General features: G+C 46.7%; 1 protein-coding gene across 1 annotated transcript in view; it reads left to right on the top strand.

Moving 5' to 3' along the window:
- The window catches only part of eipr1 (EARP complex and GARP complex interacting protein 1), a 69,898-nt gene extending 61,353 nt beyond the window's left edge, over positions 1-8,545 (top strand). Inside the window, exons 8-9 of the mRNA XM_080783182.1 lie at positions 3,936-4,106; positions 8,056-8,545. Coding sequence (XP_080639308.1) covers positions 3,936-4,106; positions 8,056-8,233 — 349 coding nt within the window. The 3' untranslated portion in view covers positions 8,234-8,545. The remainder of the gene's footprint in view (positions 1-3,935; positions 4,107-8,055) is intronic.
- The last annotated feature ends 13,923 nt before the right edge of the window (positions 8,546-22,468 follow it).

The following is a 22,468-nucleotide window of genomic DNA, read 5'->3' as shown; positions in this document are numbered from 1 at the left end:
TTCCGATCCGGCGGTGAACATTCGGTGGAAACAGCAGGTCTACAAGCTAGCGGCGCGCGACACACTGTGAGACTGTAGATCGGCAATTTACATCAAAGAGATTTGTTGTAGGGAGGGGGGGGGGGGGGGGGAGGATGGCGCATTGGCGCCTAGGGTACACCCCTGAGGGACTCGGGTCAACCAAGTATAAGTGTGTTTAAGTTTAAGGCACCATTAGAGCACGCATGTGCGGGGGCCTGCACGCACACACACACACGCACGTACGTTCACACAGCCTTGTGCTTCTATTGCATGGTGAACATGCAATAGTTTAAGTTAATTTAACTGAGAGAGTTATCTGTGATCTATGAAGACTCTACCATGTACAGTCTGCACATTTATTTTGGTGTATTTCTGAGTGCAGGACAGAGATTTGTGTGTGTGTGTGTGTGTGTGTGTGTGTGTGTGTGTGTGTGTGTGTGTGTGCGTGTGTGTGTGCACATGCTGCTTTTACAGTAACAGCAAGTGTGGCACATACTGTACTGTAGCACTGTATTGCAGCCTAGTATGCCCCAAAACCGCCCCGTTTTTCATCGCGGCGCGTTGTGAGCTTGTAGATCGGCTATTTTCACTGGTTTTGTGCGACACTCTTGTACGCTGAAGCAGGCAGTTCATTTTACGAAAGGAAAAAACAACCTAAAGGTTTTAGAAAAATGACGATGCGAGGTTTCTGCCCGTCCGACAATGTCAATGGGAAGGGTTAGACGATGCGAAGAGTTGTTCTCACCTCAGCTTTCAAGCCCAGGCCTAACCACCGTACAACACACACACACACACACACACACACACACACACACACCATGGTCTGCATCGCAAAACAGCCTCTATTCAGTACCGCTACAATATTTTGAAAAGGAAGAAAAAGCAAACTATCTGCTGGCTGGATGAATGTCATGTACGAGATGCATGATGGGGAGGGGGAGTCCCTCAAATGTTCCTTCATGCATTCATCTGTCCCATTCATGTATCCATAATATGCTTATGTATACAGTAGAGTACAAACCCTTTCTGACTGCATGTACTCTTTAATAAATGCAATAATCTGAACCACGGAAATTGGACAAGCCGTTCTTTTCTGAAAGGCATACAGGCCTATACTGTATGTTTTGGCCTTTTTTTTGTTTGTATATGGCAGGAACAAGCTCTGGCTCGGTGGCAGATGAGGCCATACCTGCCGAAGGTGTTTGGTTCAGGATTAGGCATCTTTTTTGCCAGGTGTAAATCTGGTTTACCATCGCTAGTTTTCTAGTTCTAGCAGCGACCTAGTCATGATTGGCTGCCTCCTAAGCCAATGGGAGTCTGAACCCATACTCTGCAACGCTGCAACGCGGAGCGAGTGGCAAAAGCAGCTAATGGTATGACCTAACTGGAGCTACAGGAAAGCCATAACAAAACACAGTGAGTGAACCGACAAAAGAACGTCGGAAACAAACGACAGCCGGGAGGTTGTGACAGAGAAACAATAATTGCGACAGTAGGTCGCATTTACTATGAAAACCTGCATCTCCCGTCCGTCAGTCACCCCACGCCTCCATATATGGTCACGCCTCGAGACATCACACCTCCATATATGGTCACGCCCCGTGACATCACACCTCCATATATGGTCACGCCTCGTGACATCACACCTGCCAGTGAGGAGCCCCCACCGGGAGGACGTAGGGCCTTCGTCCTAGTCCTCCCGCCCGACAGTCCCTGCTGACGGGTGCCGCCCCATCCCGCAGTGACAAATATCGCCCAACCCACCCGTCTTCCTTCACCCAAACACGGTGCACACCAATTGTGCATCGCGCCATCTTACCGGGGACAGGAGAGACATGGTGATGGAGCGGTTAAGGCTCATACATAGTCTGGATTCTCGGTGGTGAGGTAACCACCGAACTACAACATGACGTCACGAGCCGCGGTGAAGAGCAAACCACCGCCACCACTCCAGCCCTTCTCTCTGTTTTTACTCACCACCGGAGCGGTGGTCACCTCACCACCGAAAATCCAGACTATGAGTAGGCCTTTAGGAGGACAGGAGAGACATGGTGATGGAGCGGTTAAGAGGACAGGACAGACATGGTGATGGAGTGGTTAGCTCTGGCATTGGGAACTACCCATAGATCCGAAGTCCCGTTAGTCCGAACATGCACTGCTCCCGTGCTTGCGGTTAGGTTTAGGTTTGCTCCCGTGCTTGCGGTTAGGTTTAGGTTTGCTCCCGTGCTTGCGGTTAGGTTTAGGTTTGCTCCCGTGCTTGCGGTTAGGTTTAGGTTTGCTCCCGTGCTTGCGGTTAGGGTTAGGTTAGGGTTAGAGATAGGGATAGTAATTTCGGAACAATGAACCTTCTGACTAATGACACGGCACCCTGGCATTTGGCGTCGGGTCTGGGCTGGACCTTCAAGGCTATAGGAACAGGTGTGATAGACACCGTATACTTTTCTTGACAAAAAAAAACCCCGAACAATAATAATATATATTATGTACACAATATGCTAAAGGAAATGTCAATAAGATGAGGCATACAATGAGGCAGTAAAAATGCCTCAAATGAAAGCAACCAACCACACCAAACTAAACCATGAGAGCAACGACAAAAATACATTTTCGATATAGTAATTTTCATGAATAGCAAATGTACAAGCTCACAGCGTGGCACACAGTGTCGCACTGTGAGTCAAAACATGGATTAAATGGCGTGTAAAATGGGTCATGCAGTAGAAGTGTTAACAGCCAACATTATAATGAATGGATAAAGTGATAAAATGCTACTGTACATTAACTACTTTTGCTACAGTGGGGACCCCCTAGAAACCCCTCAAGGATGTTGAAATACATGAAAAGGTTCAAGCTTAGCTGGGGCTCAAGAGATTATGAATACATTGATGATGGCCACGGGCTGAAACCTTTGTACTTTGTTGTCAACCACTTAAAAACCCTTGTTGGCATTAAAGTGCTGCTGGGAGCAGTCCTGTGAACTGTCCAAGGTCGCCGCTGTGTTTGGCTTCCTTTTGTGCCCAAATAAATAAATTCCACCACACTGTGTCCAGCAGCAACCATTTTGTGCTGGACACACCGCTTCCTTCATTCGTTCTGCAAACAAGGTCCCTCAAGTGCACCGTGACACTTTAGGTTATGTTGATTGGTCGGCTGCCATATTAACCCTATAGAGCGTCGCAGTCCCACCCCCTTTCAGAACGACGAGTGGCCCAGGAAATGATTCTCCATTAATTTTCTCCATAGGCTTTTCAAAAAGTATTTATTTAAAGACGGTTACGCTGCGGACAAAGCCAACTCGGATCGTGACAAATCATGACAATGAACACAATGTTTTGGGCCGATCAAATAATTTATAAGAAGAAAAACAAAACAAATAGTGTTGTCTCCTGCCTTTGTGTTCGTTGTCATGATTTGTCACGATCCGAGTTGGCTTTGTCCGCAGCGTAACCGTCTTTATATAAATAATTTTTGAAAAGCCTATGGAGAAAATGAATGGAGAATCATTTCCTGGGCCACTCGTCGTTCTGAAAGGGGGTGGGACTGCGACGCTCTATTGGGGCTGATCCGGCTCTCCCCGCAGCCCAGGGCAAATCAAATGATGATAATAATATCTTAACCTTAATTGTGTACAAATCTTTGAATTCTTTCACAGTGAACGTATTTAACTCAACTATTTGCTTCTGGGGGGGGGGGGGGTCCCTGGAACAAAACATTTTTAGATTGGGGTCGGCGGCCGAATAGCCTACGGATAATTCCGGGGGACCTTGGCGTAATAAAGTTTGAGAACCACTGAGAACCATATACTGTAGGCTTTTCAGATAACATGATGTCATGATTCAGAAGACGTAGAAAATGTTCAGGTCTAAATGAATGAAAGCGATCCACTGACCAGTGCTCCTCCTCCTCCTCTGCAGGGTGTGGAGTGTCCGCTACAACCACAGCCACGACCAGCTGGTGCTGACGGCCAGCAGCGACAGCCGCCTCATCCTGTCCAACATGGTGTCCATCTCCTCGGAGCCCTTCGGACACATGGTGGACGACGAGGACAACAGCGACGGGGAGGACAACAACCACCAGGAGGACAAGTAGGTGGACAGACAGACAGACGGACCCTCACATTAATATCGCCTCTATTTCACATTTCTGCTTCGATTGCGATTGAATGAAGAATAGAAATAAAGGTCTGAATAGCAGGGGGGAAATGAGGGGAGAAAGGGTTGGGGGGGGGGGGGGGAGATTCTCCAATGGCTACGTAGACAATACTACCTCAAAAGAGGACGGAAACGGTGAGGCCAGTCTATGATGACGGATGACTCCATATTTCCAATAAATGTAATTAAAATTTAATGTAAAACATAAATGAGTGAACCGGAACAATAAATCGGCAGGCTATGCCACATTCTCCAAACCCGGGACCACATTATGCACAGAGCCGATTGGCCAAGAAATCTGGCACTGATCAGTCAAGCGGTTTTGAGAGACAGACAGACAGACAGACAGACAGACGGATCCTACTAGTTGGCTATAGCCTTCTACACAGCCATAACGTATACTCAGCAATTAAAGTAGACTTGCCTTGCCTCCACTTCACCTAATCGCCATGGTTACGCGCCGAGATGAAACATAAAAAGAGAGCAATGTGTCCATCAACATATTATTTCACGGAGCTCTCTGTCCAACAGTAATACTGTAGCTTGTGTTAACGTTGCATTAAGTAATTCATAATGGATATTGGCCATTCAACTGCCTTTTCAATCTTCGCCTGTCATCATCGGTCTGTCCATTACTGGCCTCCGCTCCGCTCCGCTCCGCTCCGCTCCTCTCCCGTCCTCTCATCCTGAGCTGGCAGCTCTCGTACTCCATGACAGAACTCTCATCATCCACGATTATCAGCTCCTATAGTCATAACTACCGGCTCTCAACTTGACCCTTTCCTCCATTATTGTTGACCCTATCTTCTGTTTATGCACTCTGGAGTCAACTCCACAGTATCTAGACTCTCCTTCCACACAGAACCCTTACCTCGTTATATATATATATATATATATATGTATGCGCCGTAATCCTGGTCTCTAAACTACCTCTCCCTGGCCAGCCGAGGCGCCTGATGGAGGGGAAAGGTACTGGTCGGAATAAGTGTTCCTAAATCCTCATGCATAGATGGAAGCATGAGGTCAGTCCTCTGCCCGCCCCCCCCCCCCCCCCCCCCACGGTTGCAAAATCGTGGGATAAAAATGTAAGGGGGAGAAAAGAAATGAGTAGCACCAAATCAATCGGCCTGTTGTGAGACCACTGTACATACAGTAAACCCAAATATGATGAGAAAGCCTGATTGTTCAAAATTGTATTTCATGTTAGGACCTTTAAATTAACGGCCTGCTTAATCATACTACAGCATTACACAAAATCATCAAAAGTAGCAAATCATTTCGAGCTTGCTGCTTTTACTACTTTTGAATTTGAGTGCTGAAAAGTAAGAGTTTTGGACATACTGTATGAGGTTTCCACCCAACAGAGAGAGACAACAAACATTTGAGTGAGCTGACAAAAAAGATTTCCTGTATTTATTTCTAATGATTGAAATTGTATTGCATTCGATAATTTAAATCCAGTGAAATGACTATAAATAATAATATAAATAGCCTACAAACAATATAATTAATATTTTCATGTTGGTTCATTGTGAAGTGATGTAACTCACAGGGCATCCTGTTAAAAGGACTTACACATGTAATGATCACAGGACGTGTGTGATGGCTGTCTGCCTGCATTACTGGTGAGTCTTACAAGATTAAAGGGATAGTTAACCCGAATTACAAAACATAATTATTGTTTTAGACAGCCTTTATTTCACCAGGGAGTGCCGTTTGAGATTCAGAGTATAATTTCCAAGCCATGTCTAGCCAAGAATGGAAGCAGTGGCTATAAATCAAACAAGAAAACACCCATTCTACTAGTGGTTGTTTCTGCGTGTTTGTTGCAGCTTGTGTTAGTTCCATAATGACATTTCAGGCCAGTCTGGCCGCACTTCTGGCCCCTAGACTACTGCTGGTGTACTACAGTCTGTAATACAGTATAATAGAGTGATACTTGAACGCGTCTCATTAGCCAGTTACTTCTCATATTTCACAACTTGAATTCTTTATTATAGCCTCATCTTAAAATACATTTTTTGATAAAGATCTGTCGGAAAGCTGCGAGAAACCGACTATTATGAGCGTTCGTTAATTCTGAAGCGTGACTGTATTACACAATTAAGCTAGTGTTTTTTTTGAGGGGCGCTATAGCCCCTCCTATAAACAGCTATAGTGTTTAATGTTTGTGTTGAACAGAAACATCAAATGCCATTGACAATGAATGGAGAATTTACATCATAATTATGTGTCTGAGCAAATAGTTTTGGGGCTTTGTATGCCTTTATTGATAGGGCACAGTATACAGAAAGGAAAGCTGGAGAGAGATGGGTGAGTGACACGCGGCAAAGGCCGTCGGGCTCGGGAGTCGAACCCGCGGCACGCCGTCCGGCTGGCTTGGCAGCCCAGGTGGCCAGACCGCCCGGGCCAGGGACCACCATTTTGTATGGTGATGATGTGCGATCATGTACGATGATTAGAGCGCCCCTCACTACACACGGGTGTGACTTTGTTTCATTGTTTGTCCCATAGATATACTCTTGTCGGGTGTAAACCTATATAACGTGTCCAAAACGTGTATAAGCTGGATGAAGCGGTAAAAGCTGTTTCCCCTCCCCCCCCCCGGCCGTGCATATACTGTACATACAGTACATGGGGACCGGGCAGCAACGTCTAGCTTTGCTCTGTCTTGCGGTGGTGTGTTTCCTGTCATCCACCAAACCCTCTCTCTCTCCTTACGCACAGGGAACTTCATAATTAATCGCATGACTCGTTTTCCCAGCATCAGGCTTTTTTTTTCATTTTTATTTTTTACACTCCCCCCTTGTCTTCTTCTTCGTGGGATACAACCGACGGGGGGGACGGGGGACGGGGGGTACTGTCCTTTTACTTTCCGTTATTTTTGGAAACACCCCCCATGGGAGGAGGAGGAGGAGGGGGGTGGGGTGGGGGGGACACACACACCAGCTACTGTCTGGACGAGACGCTTAATGGGGATCCGAATCCCCCAAAAAAAAAAGAAGTCAGTGTGTTTCCCCAAAGGACTCTTTAGAACAGCAGGGGAGAGAGGAAGTTTTGGAGGGCAATAGAGACTTAAAATCCCCACTACTTTATTGTGTTGCTGTCGGGCAGAAACCTCTTATCTCCATATTACGCCCTACTTGATCATGCTACGGCGTCTCTCGAAAGCAGCAGATCTACAAGCTCTAAACGCGGTGCGAAGAGACGTGTTTCCATCTGGTCCATCTGAGACTTTCGACACTTTCCGTTTTACAGTTTTGGACATATGAGGTTTTCCAGGCGATAAAGACAGTTTAACTTGTGTTTCGATATTTTTTCCGGAAGCGTCACATTCATTTTATTCATTTATTTTTTTAACCAGCAAGGGGGGATGGAGGAGGGCAAATCTTCAGCGGTGGGGAAGCAGAATGAACGGAGAATGAAATGGCGTTAACACATTCCTCTCCACACCGAAACGCAGTGTGGGCGTCTAGGCTCTAGTGTGTGTCCTCACACAGCCAGAGAGAGAGAGTGCACGAGAGAGCGAGCGAGAGAAAGAAAGAGAGAGAGAGAGAGAGAGAGAGAGCAGCTAGACGGTGAGTAAAGAGAACAGGGTCAGAGGACTGGGAAATATGCTGGTGTAATCATGACCGGGCCTTGTAAAGAGAAATGGAGTGTGGGAGAGAGAGGGAGAGGGAGAGAGAGAGAGAGAGAGAGAGGGAGAGAGAGAGAGAGAGGTGGGGGTGGAGTTATGAGTAATGATCATCTCTATGGCCTTGTCCTCACAGGCCCTCGTTCCATTTTAACTCATTTGCACCTCTCTGTGTGCGCACGTGTGTGCGTGCCGTCTGTGTGCGTGTGTGTGTGTGGTCTCTGTGCGTTGCGTGCGGTGGTGGTCCAGGACCAACAAGGAGCCCCTGGCGGACAGCGTGGTGTCCACCTACGAGGAGCACGAGGACAGCGTGTACGCGGCAGAGTGGTCCTCGGCGGACCCCTGGCTCTTCGCCTCGCTCAGCTACGACGGCCGGCTGGTCATCAACCGGGTGCCCCGCGCTCTAAAGTACCGCATCCTGCTCTGAGGACGAGGCTGGGGTGTGTGCGTGCGCGCGTGTGTGTGTGTGTGTGTGTGCGTGCGTGCGTGTGTGCGTGCGTGTGCGTGCGTGTGTACTTCTGTACTGTATAAAAACCCATTCCTTCATGTCTTTGGTAACTGTGGCTTGGACTCCACAGTCAGCTGTACAATGCTCTGCCCGCCCCATGTGGGGGCAGCAACGCTAAAGACACGCTGTGTTCCGCAATATACTGTGCTGTACCGTGTCTTAACATGAATATGCATTATGTTCTGTTTAATTCTGTTGTAACAGCTTGAATCTTAAACGCATTAAACATTCTCTGTCAACGCTCGCGACTGTGTGGGCTGAGAGGTAAAAAAAATAAAAAAGACAAAGTTTGGACTCCAGAGTTTGCCTACCCATATAGTTCAGCAGTGACACCGGAGTCGGTTGCAGTCTCTTGCGGCCACCGTGCTCAACACATGCGCAGGTATTACTGTCGGGGAACAAATATCTTATCTCCATACTTTAAAAGCATTACTTGATCATACTACAGCATTACACAATAGTGTGTATGCTTTTGAATTGAAACGTCTAAAAGTAAACCAGGAATCGTTTTGGGGTTTTTAGGGACCAAACCCGAATGGACGAATTCCCCTATTGTGTTTTTTTGGCCTTTTTTTTTTCTTCTTCCACCACTTTTTACAGTTCTGTGTTGTCGCTTTCCGCGCAATTCGGCAATATGGTACAGGGTCATGGGAAACGGTCAAAAGAACTGAAGCTCACAGTCATTCATTCAGTCAAAGGACCTCTGACCTTTAGATCTCCCAATTATATGATTGAATACATTTTATGATCCACGCATCTATCCATGCACTCCTGCATTTTCATAGCCTGGTTAACAACTCCCCCTTGAAATCGCATTTCCATTCATTTGTGCGGAAGACTCTGGACCTGCTAATGCATGGTTGGCTGCGGGAGTACAGCGTTGACAGACAAACCCCTTCAGCCAATCAGCGTAACAAAGATTACGCTGTACTCCAGCTTATCTCCGGTACTTTATTGCTCTTATGGCTCGGCCCCGTCGTATCGCTGCTTACAGCTATATTTTGTATTATATTTCTCCTCTTGCCCATGTCATATTCATCCTCCCATCCTCTCTTCTCTACCTCCTCCACCCCCTCACTATTCTCTCTCTCTCCTTCTCCTGTTACCTCCTCCTCCTCCTTTCTACTTGATCTCTCTCTCTCTCTCCCTCCTCCCACCTTCTCCTTTATATGGCTGTTTTTCTCATGTTATAGTCTCTCTCTTTCTTTCTCTCTCTCTCGCACGCGCGCATGCTCTCGCTCTCTGCTTGCTTCTATACAGGCATGTATTGTGTGTGTGTGTGTGTGTGTGTGTGTGTGTGCGCGCGCGCATGTGTGTGTTACGGCTGGTCGATAGTGACAGTTCTAGCCTTCGTTATGGCAGACACCATTGACAGGCCTTTTAATTGCAGCTTGACTCCGCGGAATCCCACTCTTTGCACACACACACAGATGCGCGCACACACACACACACACACACACACAGACACACAAGGTGCCAAGGGGGAGGGGCGCGGGCACTTCATTAGCCATGCCAGCCAGGGCAGCTGGAACGCAGACTGCATACAGAGTGTATATTCTTCCTCGGTCAGTCTCCTCAGAAGAAACGCTAGCTCGCACACAGTGCCACGCACGCAACGCAACGCATGAGCTCTCGTTACCCCCCGCAGTCAATTATTGAGAGGGGGATCAGCAGGGAGGGGGAGGGGGGAATGGCATTGGGAAGATGAATCTGTGAATTGTTTCTCCAGATGTATGTATTTGGCCAAGGACCTCCTTCTGAAATGGTTTTGTATTTGGCCAAGGACCTCCTTCTGAAATGGTTTTGTATTTGGCCAAGGACCTCCTTCTGAAATGGTTTTGTATTTGGTCACGGACCTCCTTCTGAAATGGTTTTGTATTTAGCCACGGACCTCCTTCTGAAATGGTTTTGTATTTAGCCACGGACCTCCTTCTGAAATGGTTTTGTATTTAGCCACGGACCTCCTTCTGAAATGGTTTTGTATTTGGTCACGGACCTCCTTCTGAAATGGTTTTGTATTTAGCCACGGACCTCCTTCTGAAATGGTTTTGTGGCCTCGGACCTCCTTCTGAAATGGTTTTGTGGCCTCGGACCTCCTTCTGAAATGGTTTTGTGCCAGCAGAATATTTTCCCAGACAGCGTTTTTGGTGAAAACAAGCTTTTCGACTTCCAATAAATAAAGAACGGAACATTGTGGTGACGCACTTCCCCCCCCCCTCCCCCCCCCCGATGAAAGTAGAGAATCTCATCTTTCTTTTGAGATATTTGGGCGCTTACACCGTCATAGTATTCGGTGGGTCTTGAAAGACAAACTATTGGTCCAACAGTCATTAGATCGACAACCTACCTCAAACCCTAACCTAACCATAACTGCAAGCTCGGGAGCAGCGCATGTTCGAGTGCTAGTCTGACCGTTGTTCCCGCATGTCGGACTAATGCTCCGTCGGAATTACCGTCGGATCCCGATGGCGCTCCCCATAAGCGAACCATTTTTGTGAAATTAAGTTTAAAAGAACAAATTTCATCCAAACGGGAGAGAGTATAGACATTTATCAGCTTCAATTAAAATAGTGTTCCAGTTCCAATTTCCAATTTCCTCTAGCTCATATGCATTTCCTTTGTGTCATCACTTCATTTCAATTGTTTATCCTGCAATCCTTGTATGAGTCCTCTCTCCTGATTGGATACAATTGGAATCCCGAACCTGAAAATGCATTTTCTGTTTTCTAAACAGCTGGAGGGTATGTTGATAACCCAGTTACTAAACACTATACAGTATAGCAATGACCACTATCCAAATATAGAGCCAACTAGAAAAAGTGCCCTTCTGGGAACAGGTCTCCACCAGGAGGATATAGTGTGGGTGATGTTTGGCAAAATGTTTAGGAGTAATATAAACGTGTGTGTGTGTGTGTGTGTGTGTGTGTGTGTGTGTGTGTGTGTGTGTGTGTGTGTGTGTGTGTGTGTGTGTGGCCTGTTGTAGCGCCACCTCGACGCAGATTTGAAAACTGTTAAGTGGCATTTCTTCCTCAGCCTAGTTGTGGTGATTTGTACAAAGCGGGCTACTCCTGAAAACTTTAGAAGCCAATCGTAGCCAATCAGGATGGATTATGAGAAATCAAACTCCTGTCTGAAAAGATGGGACCCCCCCAAAAGAGATAAAGAAGTGATTAACAAAAAAGTCAAAATTATTCAAACATTTTCCAAACATGGTCCGGTCTAAGAGATGAAATTTTAATTTAGTAAACCTGGTCCTGTGCGCCCGATCGATTATTCCGCCCACTATAATAACGGCTGAGTATTTGCATGCTAATCGATTAAGGCCGCCTGTTTGGTATGCCGGCCGCGTCTTTGGCCCGCTAATGATGCGCCACAATAGGACAAATTAAACTAAGTATGATGCATTGGTATTCGATGCACCATCAAGCGCTGACACGGCCAAAACATTTCCCCCAAAAACATGCTGTAGCGCTGAGGCTCACTCGTGAAAGGAGCAACACTGGTTGGTGATTTGGGCATTCTCGCTGCCGCTATAGGTGGTAAGGACAGCCACAATCTTTAAAGGGATTGTGACATAAAAAAACGTTTTTGTAGAAGTTTTAGTTTTTTAGGTTGTCTGACCTCAATAGCACCCAAAACCTAAACTTTTAACATTCAGTAGATTTTCTGTGATCTGGAGGTTTCTGGCCCAAACAGAGCTCTGATTGTCCTGTGGAGTGTGCTGTATGAGCCAACAAATCCCATACAGTATATGACAATGGGTTTGCCAGCAGATGTCACTGTTTTCACTGTTTTGCCTGTTTTCACTGCAGCTCCAAAGGCTTCACAGATACAGAGAATACACTGAATGTTCAAAGTTCAGGTTGTTTGGGTGTAATTGAGGTCATAAAACCTAAAAGAAAAACGAAAAATAAATTAAAATGTAACCTTTAAATGTTCAATTGACACCGACCCCCTCCCCAAAAGTCAAACGAAGAAAATACAGACCAGAAGCTCGGAATGACGTCAATGTGTATAGCTATATATCGCCTCCCTTTCCGGACAAAGGTTTAGAGGGTCGGAAGGACATCGCATTAATCTCCAGACAAAGAAAATGTAAGACACGCGTGTAAGGTTGCGGCCACACATGCCACTCCTGAGGCGAAGTTCCTATCTTGTCATGTGGAAAACCTCATATTTCCAAAACTGTTAGCAGACCTACAAACTCAAAATGTGTGACCGCACACTCAATTCACTGTTTTCTATAGTGTTCACTGGCTCTGCAGTCTGCTCTTGATTACACAAAAGCGCCCTTAAAACTACAGCCAATGGCAGCCCAAGTTGCATCAATCGCACGAGTCGGTTGACGCCCCTGGTCGACAGTCAAAGTTCATCGAAGGTCACCTTTGCTCGCGTGGAATGGAAGCCAAACCCATTAAGACCTGGAACACATCTGTGTCACCTTAGCTTTAAACCGCTTTAGCCATTTTTCTAAACATTAGCTATTGAAAAATAGCAGATACTGAATCTTTGAATACGTGCTTCTGGGGGTACCTGGTACAAAACATTTTCAGATGAGGGTCAGTGGTTGAATATCTTTGGGTCCTTGAAATGAAAAGGTTTGAGCACCACTGATACAGAAACATAGGTTTTTCAGAATGTATCAGGCGTTTTTAGATTTGTTCCAGTCTTAATGGGCTGACAAGGCGTGGGCTACTTGGCGTGACTACTCGTTCTTCCCTCCTGACGCGTGCATCTCCAGTCTCTCCGAGCCGCTGTGCTTGGTTCTGACACGTTGAGTGTATAGTGGCGTCACACGCCAGCCCGAGTCTGCGTCACCTCGCCGGGCCGGGGGCGCTCTTGTCACAAAGCCCCCATAAGACACGTCAGCCTTGTTTTGGCTGTCAGCAGCTTCACGTGCGCCGATGTGGACTTCATCCTTTAGACTGAGAGTGTGTTTTGGCTGCTGCTGACCAAACAAAGTCAAAACAAGGATTGCATAATCATATTTTGGATGGACGTTACTTACAGATTCCGTTCCAACTCTTCATGCTTTCCTGTTCTTTTCCTGAGGATTTTCTGAAAATGCATGTCTTCCCTGTGGGTTTTATTCACTGATTAGCCTTGCTAATTCTACTAGTCTAGTTTTTTGACAATGCACTGACACTCTACTGATTTGCCAATGGCCGGACATGTAAAGTTCTCAAACGCACATCTGTATACTGTTATCTAATGTATGGCAGTTGCTTGCTCACATATACAGTAAGTATGTTAATGCTACAGTAGGTTTGCTGTTTACCTGGTTGGTATTTGACCATTTACTTCATTGCTATAGGCTCTATGCACTTCCGGGCCCCTTCGCTACTTACTTCACAGGTGTTACTGATGATACTAATAGACACCTTAACAGACGACGTCACACTGATAAGCAACAGCACATAACGGCAGCAGAAGAACACCACCTCTCATAAGATGCAATGTAAGCGTTCTAACTGCACTCACATGTAAAAAAATGCACCATCAAACTTTCAGACGCTGTTTTTCTCCCAGTGTGGAGGAAGAATGATTAAGATTTTTATTGTGATCTCTCGCCCTTGAAATATAATAATCCTTGATTTCTGTTGTGTTTCTGTTGTGTAGCAATTCAAAGCATTTGTCCTCAAAACCACATCTCCAGTCGCTGTCATATAAGAACGGGAGGTGCGCTCATGAAGAACCTGTTTGGGTCATATAAGAACGGGAGGTGCGCTCATGAAGAACCTGTTTGGGTCATATAAGAACGGGAGGTGCGCTCATGAAGAGCCTGTTTGCCCATGGCTGCACGTGCAGCCCATCAAGTATAATTTATGCCTCGTCCCGCGATGGTGACCAATTATTTGTTTACAAACATTGGGTCTGGGCGCACGGGTGACTGTTTCACGTAAACAATTCCCAAAAGATCTCCAAACCTGTTGTTTTGGGTAGCGCTGGTTTCAGTCCATTCAACCTCCTCTTGTGTGTTTGCTAGTGAGATGCACCTAGGAGACACGTAGACCTCTAAGCTCACGACAGTCGCATTCGCGATGCGATATGAGCTTGTATATCAGCTGTTCTCTGTGCGCAATACTGTTGCGCTTTGAAGTATAAATGTCTCCTATAGAGAAATAGCAAGATCGGGGAAAAGACAACAGAAATCCAGTTATTGTCTCGTGTTAAGTCACGCCTCTCAGAGCTGGGCGTAGCTACATTTAACGTGACTCTCCGTTGTGGCTCTCAGTAAATTACTCTGCAGCTGTTGTACAGTGCATGTCACTTTATTTTCTTGTGCCCCCTCCACACACACACACACACACACACACACACACACGCTCTACCCATCTTATCTATCTTTGCACATGAAAAACGCGCGGCACTCCTCCTATATACAAGTGTTTGTGTAATGTCTCCGACGGCGGTAATTGCACCTCGGGGGGTCACGCGGGCGGGTTGGCGTCCTCAAAGGGGGGTGGGAGGCGGAATTGGATTCAGCTGCTTGTGGAAATGAAATAAAACGAAATTAGATTTCATTTAATTATTTATTCATGTTCCGTGGTGGCGCCTATACAACGGCAGCAGCAACCTGGGGAGGGGGGGGGGGGGGTGCGGTGAGGAGGGGGTGTTCAGGTGATTATTACCTCTGAGAGAGAGAGGGGGCTGACTCATTTGCATCGGAGGAATTTGCATGAACCCTTGAAAATGAAAATGAGGTACAGTACACAGTGCTCTCTCTCTCTCTCTGGGAAGACGGAGTGAGAAGGAAGAATGAAAGACAAGTGAGACAGACTGACAGGGCTGAGCAGAGGAGGAACTTCAGAGGAACACCCCATGGGAGGTTGTGTGTGTGTGTGTGTGTGTGTGTGTGTGTGGGGGGAGGGGGGAGTTGCGGGGGAGACCACAGTCCAGGATGCGTTTGTGGTTGATCCTTGGGCGTGTGTGTGTGTGTGGGGGGGGGGGGGGGATTGTGAGTTTGATGGCTTGAGGTGCCTGGAGTGTGCGTTGTTCATCCAAGATTCAACTTCCCACAGCCCTAAGGCCTACAACCCTTTTTCTTTCTATTCCCTTCTCTGACTCCAGTACTCTCCATTATCAGATATGTTGAGGTGTGTGTGTGTGTGTGTGTGTGTGTGTGTGTGTGTGTGTGTGTGTGTGTGTGTGTGTGTGTGTGTGTGTGTGTGTGTGTGTGTGTGTGTGTGTGTGTGTGTGTGTGTGTGTGTGTGTGTGTGTGTGTGTGTGTGTGTGTGTGTGTGTGTGTGTGTGTGTGTGTGTGTGTGCGGTGTGTGTTTTCGCGCTGTGTATATATCATTGCTATCGTTGCTGTATCTTCATTTTAACTTGTTTTTGTAAATTAACTACAGCAGCGTCACACAAAAGTATCAGATCTTTTTTTTCTACTATTGATATTGAATCCTGAAAAGTAACACTTCTGAACATGAGGTTTCTACCCGACAGAGACCTTTTAAAGTTTATAGTATACACGTCACAATAAGAAATACCACAACTTCACGTCTACGTAGCCATTTCAAATTTGCTGTCGGGTGAAAACGGGCCAGTTAAATCTCTGAAATGTTAACCTACTTGCACCTAAGCTACACTGTAGTCTCTCTCTCCTCTCTCTCCCTTTTTTTTAGGGGATATTCTCCAACGTTTAGCTCCATAGCACGATGAAATGAGGTCCCTTGGCTTTTGATGTTAGCTAGGAGCATACAAGGATAGCTACTTAACACTGACAACTACCCCGTAGTCTGAGTAAAGCTCCTGTGTGTCCTAAGCTACTTATTTACATCCCCTCCCTTCTCAACCAGATAAAGTTCTTTGGGGAAGGACGCACAGGGACTATCGAGCCACTGGTGAAATTACAGAAGGTCTATATTTGGGATGCGTTGTTTTTTTTTCTTCTCTCTCCTCCCAGAAATCTCCCTCTGTCTAATGTGATGTTTTGTTTTCGTTTTGTCTCTTCTTCTTTCTTTTTTTTTCCTTTTTTAGAAACCGGTTCTGAATGCTGTCTCTCCTTTCACACTCTATCTGCGCGTGTCCCTGTTTTCCCTCTGCTGTATACATGCGGAGAGTTTTACCAACGCCTTATTATCAAATGACTTTTACAAAAGCCGTAACAAGAAAGGCTTGACAAGCTCTTTTCTCTGGAGCTCTCTCCTCGAGTCGTCCCGGCGTATATATATATATATATATATATATACGGTGCTTGTAAACAGACGTTCATTGCCACAGAACTATAGGCTCCGGTTGGCCGGTGTCATTAAGCTTTGTCCGGCGTGTCGACCTTCCTTTCCGGCAGGGTGGAAGGAACCACAATGGGCTGAAGGCTATCGTAGAGCAGGCAACGCGCCTCGCGCCGCTCCCTTCTCCCACCTCATTGTTCTTCAATTACCGGACAAGCTCACAGGGTGGATCCCATGTTATTTATGGCTCCATGCCACCGCAACGCGCACATAATTGCCTCTCAAAAGCTGTAATTGTGCTCATTTCTCATGTCCAAAGCGCAGCACAACATCCCCTCGCATGGCCTCGCGCCGCTCGCCCCGGCCGTCGCCATGGAGATTGAGAGCCAATCGCGGATGAAGGACGCCCGGGGGCCAAAGGTCGAGCCACATTGGATTGTGGGTAGGTGTGTTGGTGGTGTACGCTGTATACTGTATGTACAATGTACACAATGGGAAGATTGACTGTGCTACTTCTATTGTACATGCTTGTCAATAAAGGTGAGTCATCCATTACGTTCAATGGCGTTGGCTTAAAGGGATATTTCACCTTCAAACATGTTTGAGGTCATTTCAACGTATGCGCTGAGGCTTCTGTGAGAACCGCAGAGTTTTAAACTTTCTTCATTCAGTATTTAGATATTTGATCATTTTTATCAGACACGCTTTGTATGCTAATTAAAAAGTAACACATGTCCTCGGCAGTGGTGGAAAGTAACTAAGTACATTTACTTACTTTAAGTACAATTTTGAAGTATTTCCAATTTTCAATACTTTAGTTACTAGCTACTTCGTACATTTTGATTATTATTCCAAAACATATACATTATACCCACTTCAGCCCTATGTACATTTCGGACATTTGAAAATAGCCGATGTACAAGCTCACAATGTGTCACATCACGACACATTGTGTGCTTGTAGAACTGCTATTTTCAGAATATATATATATAAAACGTATTGAAAAAACACTGCCCACACACATTAGAAAGACAATAGCGGTCACCTGAAGAACCAAGGACAGCGTGTGTGTTCAATCAGTCTGAAGAAGGCATCTTGTTTGCCGAAACCCGTTTGATTTCACTCATTTTGCTACGCTCAGTGTTGCTCCTGCACGGGAGTGATGGATGTACCAAAGGCAAGGAAGGCGCCGATCACGCTTGGGAAACATTAGTATCCAGAAAACGTCGATTTGGAAGCAAAACTGAAACCCCATACGAGGACTTGGGGGGGAAAATGCATATACACCGTCACGCTCCTGATTCGGTATGCATGTCGGGCAGAAACCAGCTCTCATCTCCTGCCATCGTCCAGTTCAATTCGGCCGCTGACTCCATGTGGTGACTTGAAGATTGGGCATTCATCAATGATGTGTTCGAACAGTCTGTGGTTTTCCGCATTGGCAGAGATCAGTGGCAGACGCTCCAATCATGTGCAGGTAGAGTTCGGTCTTATAGCTACTCCAGAGCGAAGTCTGTTGAGGTTGAGAAAAAACCCCCCACAATTAAACTGTTAATTGCAATTATTTGTGTTAGTCAGTGTGACAATTAATTAATAGGAGGCTCCAACCCGCCGTGGATGACGTAATGAAGCCAGCTCTTGGGCAGTGGATGGATGGATGGTCTGACTGACTAATGATGGAAGTGGCTGCATGCATGCCGTCAGTTTGTCATAAGGCATCCTGGCAATGCGGAGTGACAGTCTGTGTGTGTCTGATCAATGGTGCGTGGCCTGAGGGACAGAGCCAGCGCCGGGGGGGGGGGGGTCTGTGGCATCCCTCCAACCCGCTTTGTCAATCAAACGGGACCGCCAACGCCAACCCACGGAATCTATTGGAGCCAATTAATTTCAGTGGAAGTTGCTCAGTGGCGTTTTGAAGCATCCGGAAGAACGCTCTACTTTGGGCACCACAACTTTCCTCGTACTACCACCACGTCTCGCGGCTTCAACATTAGCCAGCCATTCGGGGGGCTTTGAGGAGGCGGGCACATAGATTGGTGAACCAATAGGGAGCTGGCGTCCATTTCCAGCGCTAGTTTGTTCCACCCCTCTATGCCCAGAAAAGGGCTCTTTCAGGCTATGCCCTCAACCATGCAGTTCAAGTGTTTAAACCACAGCATCCATATTCTGGAGAAAACGCTCGCGGAAAATAGCTGATCGACACGATCATTTCAACACAGCAAAATATATTTTATAAGAACATTCCCTCGTAGGGCGCCCTGAGGGACTCCGCTCAACAACGAATGGGGTTCTTTGTGGTCGAGAAAATGTCCTCGGCTTTTCTTGTGTTTTGGTACAAATTGAACCCTGCTGTCCTCCCTTGACCCCTGGTCTGTTTGCATGCTCCTCTCTCTCTCTCTCTCTCTCTCTCTCTCTCTCTCTCTCTCTGTCTCTCTGTCTCTCTCTCTATGTCTCTCTCTCTGTCTCTCTCTCTCTCACATCAGATGTGTCAGCCGCCATGGAGCGCTCAGAGACTCATGGGAACTGCCTGACCCAGATCTGTCGTCTCTCTCTCTCGCTCTCTCTCCTCAACCCACTTGACCACACACACACAAACACACACACACACAAACACACACACACACACACACACACACACACACACACACACACACACACACACACACACACACTTGATATTCAGGTCGTTGACGAGATGTCAGGTGAGGACAGAGCAGCCTGGGTGACAAGGAGAGGCGGTGAACCTTTGCTGTGATATTGCCGCTGTGACGCGTGAGCACGCACACACACACACACACACACACACAAACACGCTGCATACACACACACACGCACACACACTTTTTGTCTGTAGGACGCGCAGGTGGTGCAGCAGTGCACAGTAAAAGCCCTCAGTGTTCATTTTATCCACGTTGTAACTCGGAGAGAGTGGACTCTGTACCTTTTGAAATGACCACTCAGGATTTCACGGTGTGCTTGTGTTCCACTGCTCTGAAAGGCGGTTTGTTCGAAGGCCTTCGCGTTTCAGAACGGCGTCCTTCGAAGGCTCTCTCAGCTCAGACTGAGACATTCCTTCTCTCTCCTCGGCCCTCTTCAGTGTCCAAACAACATGCCGGTTGGTATAGAATAGATGCTGCACCGATGCTGCCTATACTGCAGCAGTATATCATACCGTATCATATGTTTTGTTTTGCTTTCATCGAGGAGATATTGCGATTCATTCTCGCCTCCAGCGTGCATTTACCTACAGTATTCCACCCGGCTCTCCCTTGTAGCCATGCATATTTAACCCTAATTGTACGTTATGAATATTTGAAGGAATACGTGATCAAAATGAATGTAAATGCAGCATCTATTTCCATGCATGCCGTATTATTGCCATATGCCGCTGTGTGTGTGTGTGTGTGTGTGTGTGTGTGTGTGTGTGTGTGTGTGTGTGTGTGTGTGTGTGTGTGTGTGTGTGTGTGTGTGTGTGGACGAGCGCTCTGAGTTTGCATGCGGAAACAGTTCCATTTGATGAAATGCTAAGCAGCTGACCGACTCCGTTAGATCTATCAATACTGCCGCTGGCACACACACACACACACACACACATGCAGTCACACGCAGTCACACACACACACACACACATGCAGTCACACGCAGTCACACACACACACACACACATGCAGTCACACGCAGTCACACACACACACACACACATGCAGTCACACGCAGTCACACACACACACACACACATGCAGTCACACGCAGTCACACACACACACACACATGCAGTCACACGCAGTCACACACACACACACACACATGCAGTCACACGCAGTCACACACACACACACACACATGCAGTCACACGCAGTCACACACACACACACACACATGCAGTCACACGCAGTCACACACACACACACACACATGCAGTCACACGCAGTCACACACACACACACACATGCAGTCACACGCAGTCACACACACACATGCAGTCACACGCAGTCACACACACACACACACACACGCAGTCACACACACACACACACACGCAGTCACACACACACACACACACACAAACACACACACGCAGTCACACACACAAACACACACACGCCCGCCCACACACACACACACACAGAGTCACAGACACTGCACACTGTCTCTAATGCATGCAGTAAAATCCATAGAATTTTTTTTAAATCCGTTTGTAACTATAATAATCAAATACACTCTTAAACCTATTTTAAACCTATACCCCGTTTTAAACCTATCCAAGATTACAATTCATTTGATTGTGTTTTATTAATGGGGGATGGAAAGACTGCAGTTTGACAACGTCACTGGTGGGTTCACAGCCCTGAGTGGAACAATAATAGTACCATATTATTATATGTAGTGAGCGTATTGAGGACCAATTATATGAAGATAGGTTGAAGTGGTCCTTCAACCACTTGTAACCCCTTACCAGCATCCATATTCTGGGGGCAATGTTCTCCCCCCCCCCCCCCCCAAAAAAAATAAATAAATAGCAGATCTACAATTTCACAATATGTCACAGAGTGTGTGTACTGTAAAGTACAGCATGACTGTTTTTACTATAGGGTTTTTGAGTGGTTCCATTTTGTATCCTCCAGAGCAGGGGTGGGAAACTTTGACGATGAAGAGGGCCACTATAGTTCCACACTCACTCCAGAAGGTCACATGTTGCATATTACTGTCTTTGCAAAAATAGCCGATCTACAAGCTCAAAACGCATCGCACTGCGACACGTTTTGAACTTGTAGATTGGCTATTTTTGCTATATTTTATTTGAAATCCTGAATATTTCTTTTGCTATTTTTTGACTTGGAATCCTGAAAAATAACCTTTTTATTTAATTTCAAATGCATTTACTTATAGTTATACTTAACTTTATGAACTAAATACAAATGCATTGTAATTAAAGCGGGTTATGTTTGCAGGTTTGGAATTGTAACCGCTGAAATCAATAATATATCAATATTAACCTGGGGGCCGCATTAAGTGATGGTGGGGGCCGCATGTGGCCCCCGGGCCACTTGCCCATGTATGTATGTATATGCTCCAGAGATAAACCGGAGCGGTGTGTTGCTCGCTCCATGTCGCTCTGGGGAGACGGGCGCTTTCTCCGATATATTTCCTGGTTCGCTCTGCTTTTCACCCTCTATCTCGCTCACCCTCCTCTCTCACTCTTGCTCTTTTTTTTTTTAAGTTCCTTTGGCGCGAGGCGCCCGCGTTGCCTCAACAATGAATTAGTATTACCTCAATCAAAAAAGCTACTGTGCGCTTCATTCATAGCTGTGACAGCCTATACTCTCTGGAGGGGACCGTACATGCTCCTTTATCTGCAGGGGGCTCGTGTGTGTGCGTGTGTGTGTGCGCGTGTGTGCGTGTGTGTGTGCGTGCGTGTGTGTGCATGTGTGTGTGTACGCGCGCTATAATAAGCCCTCCTCCCTGAGTATTTTCCTCCCTCCTTTCCAGTTCCACTTTTCTGAGTGTGAGGAGGAAGTGACCTATATAGGCAGTCTCTCTCTCTTTCTCATTCTCTCTCTCGTCAGCTCCAGCTGCCTCCATCTCTGCGAGGATGTGTGGTGTCTATGCGTGTGTGTGTGTGTGTGTGTGTGTGTGGTGGGGGGCCCTCAAATGAATAATTCAGCGGATGCCTCAACATGACTGCCTTCAATAAACCCATCCCCCTTAATGAGTCTTAATGACAGCCACGGCACGGAGACAATCAAAGATTGCGTGCGTGCGTGCAGGGGATGGCATGGATGGCGCAGAACCTCCGTATAGGGTGGGTGGCGTGCGTGCGCGCGCGCATGCACACACACACGTAGTCGTACGCGTGCATGAGCTGAATGGCGCCTTTGCCCCGGGCTCTGTCAAGGTTGCCCGGGGTAATGCTACCTGAGACTTTGAAAAGCACATGAAAGCCTCCCTGCTCAGCGGGGGAGGTGACAGACAGAAGGGT

This window comes from Protomyctophum bolini, assembly GCF_963924005.1.
Source record: "Protomyctophum bolini genome assembly, chromosome: 15".
Lineage (NCBI taxonomy): Eukaryota > Metazoa > Chordata > Actinopteri > Myctophiformes > Myctophidae > Protomyctophum > Protomyctophum bolini.
Note: the sequence above shows the minus strand (reverse complement) of the source record. Positions and strands in the feature narration are given on the sequence as shown.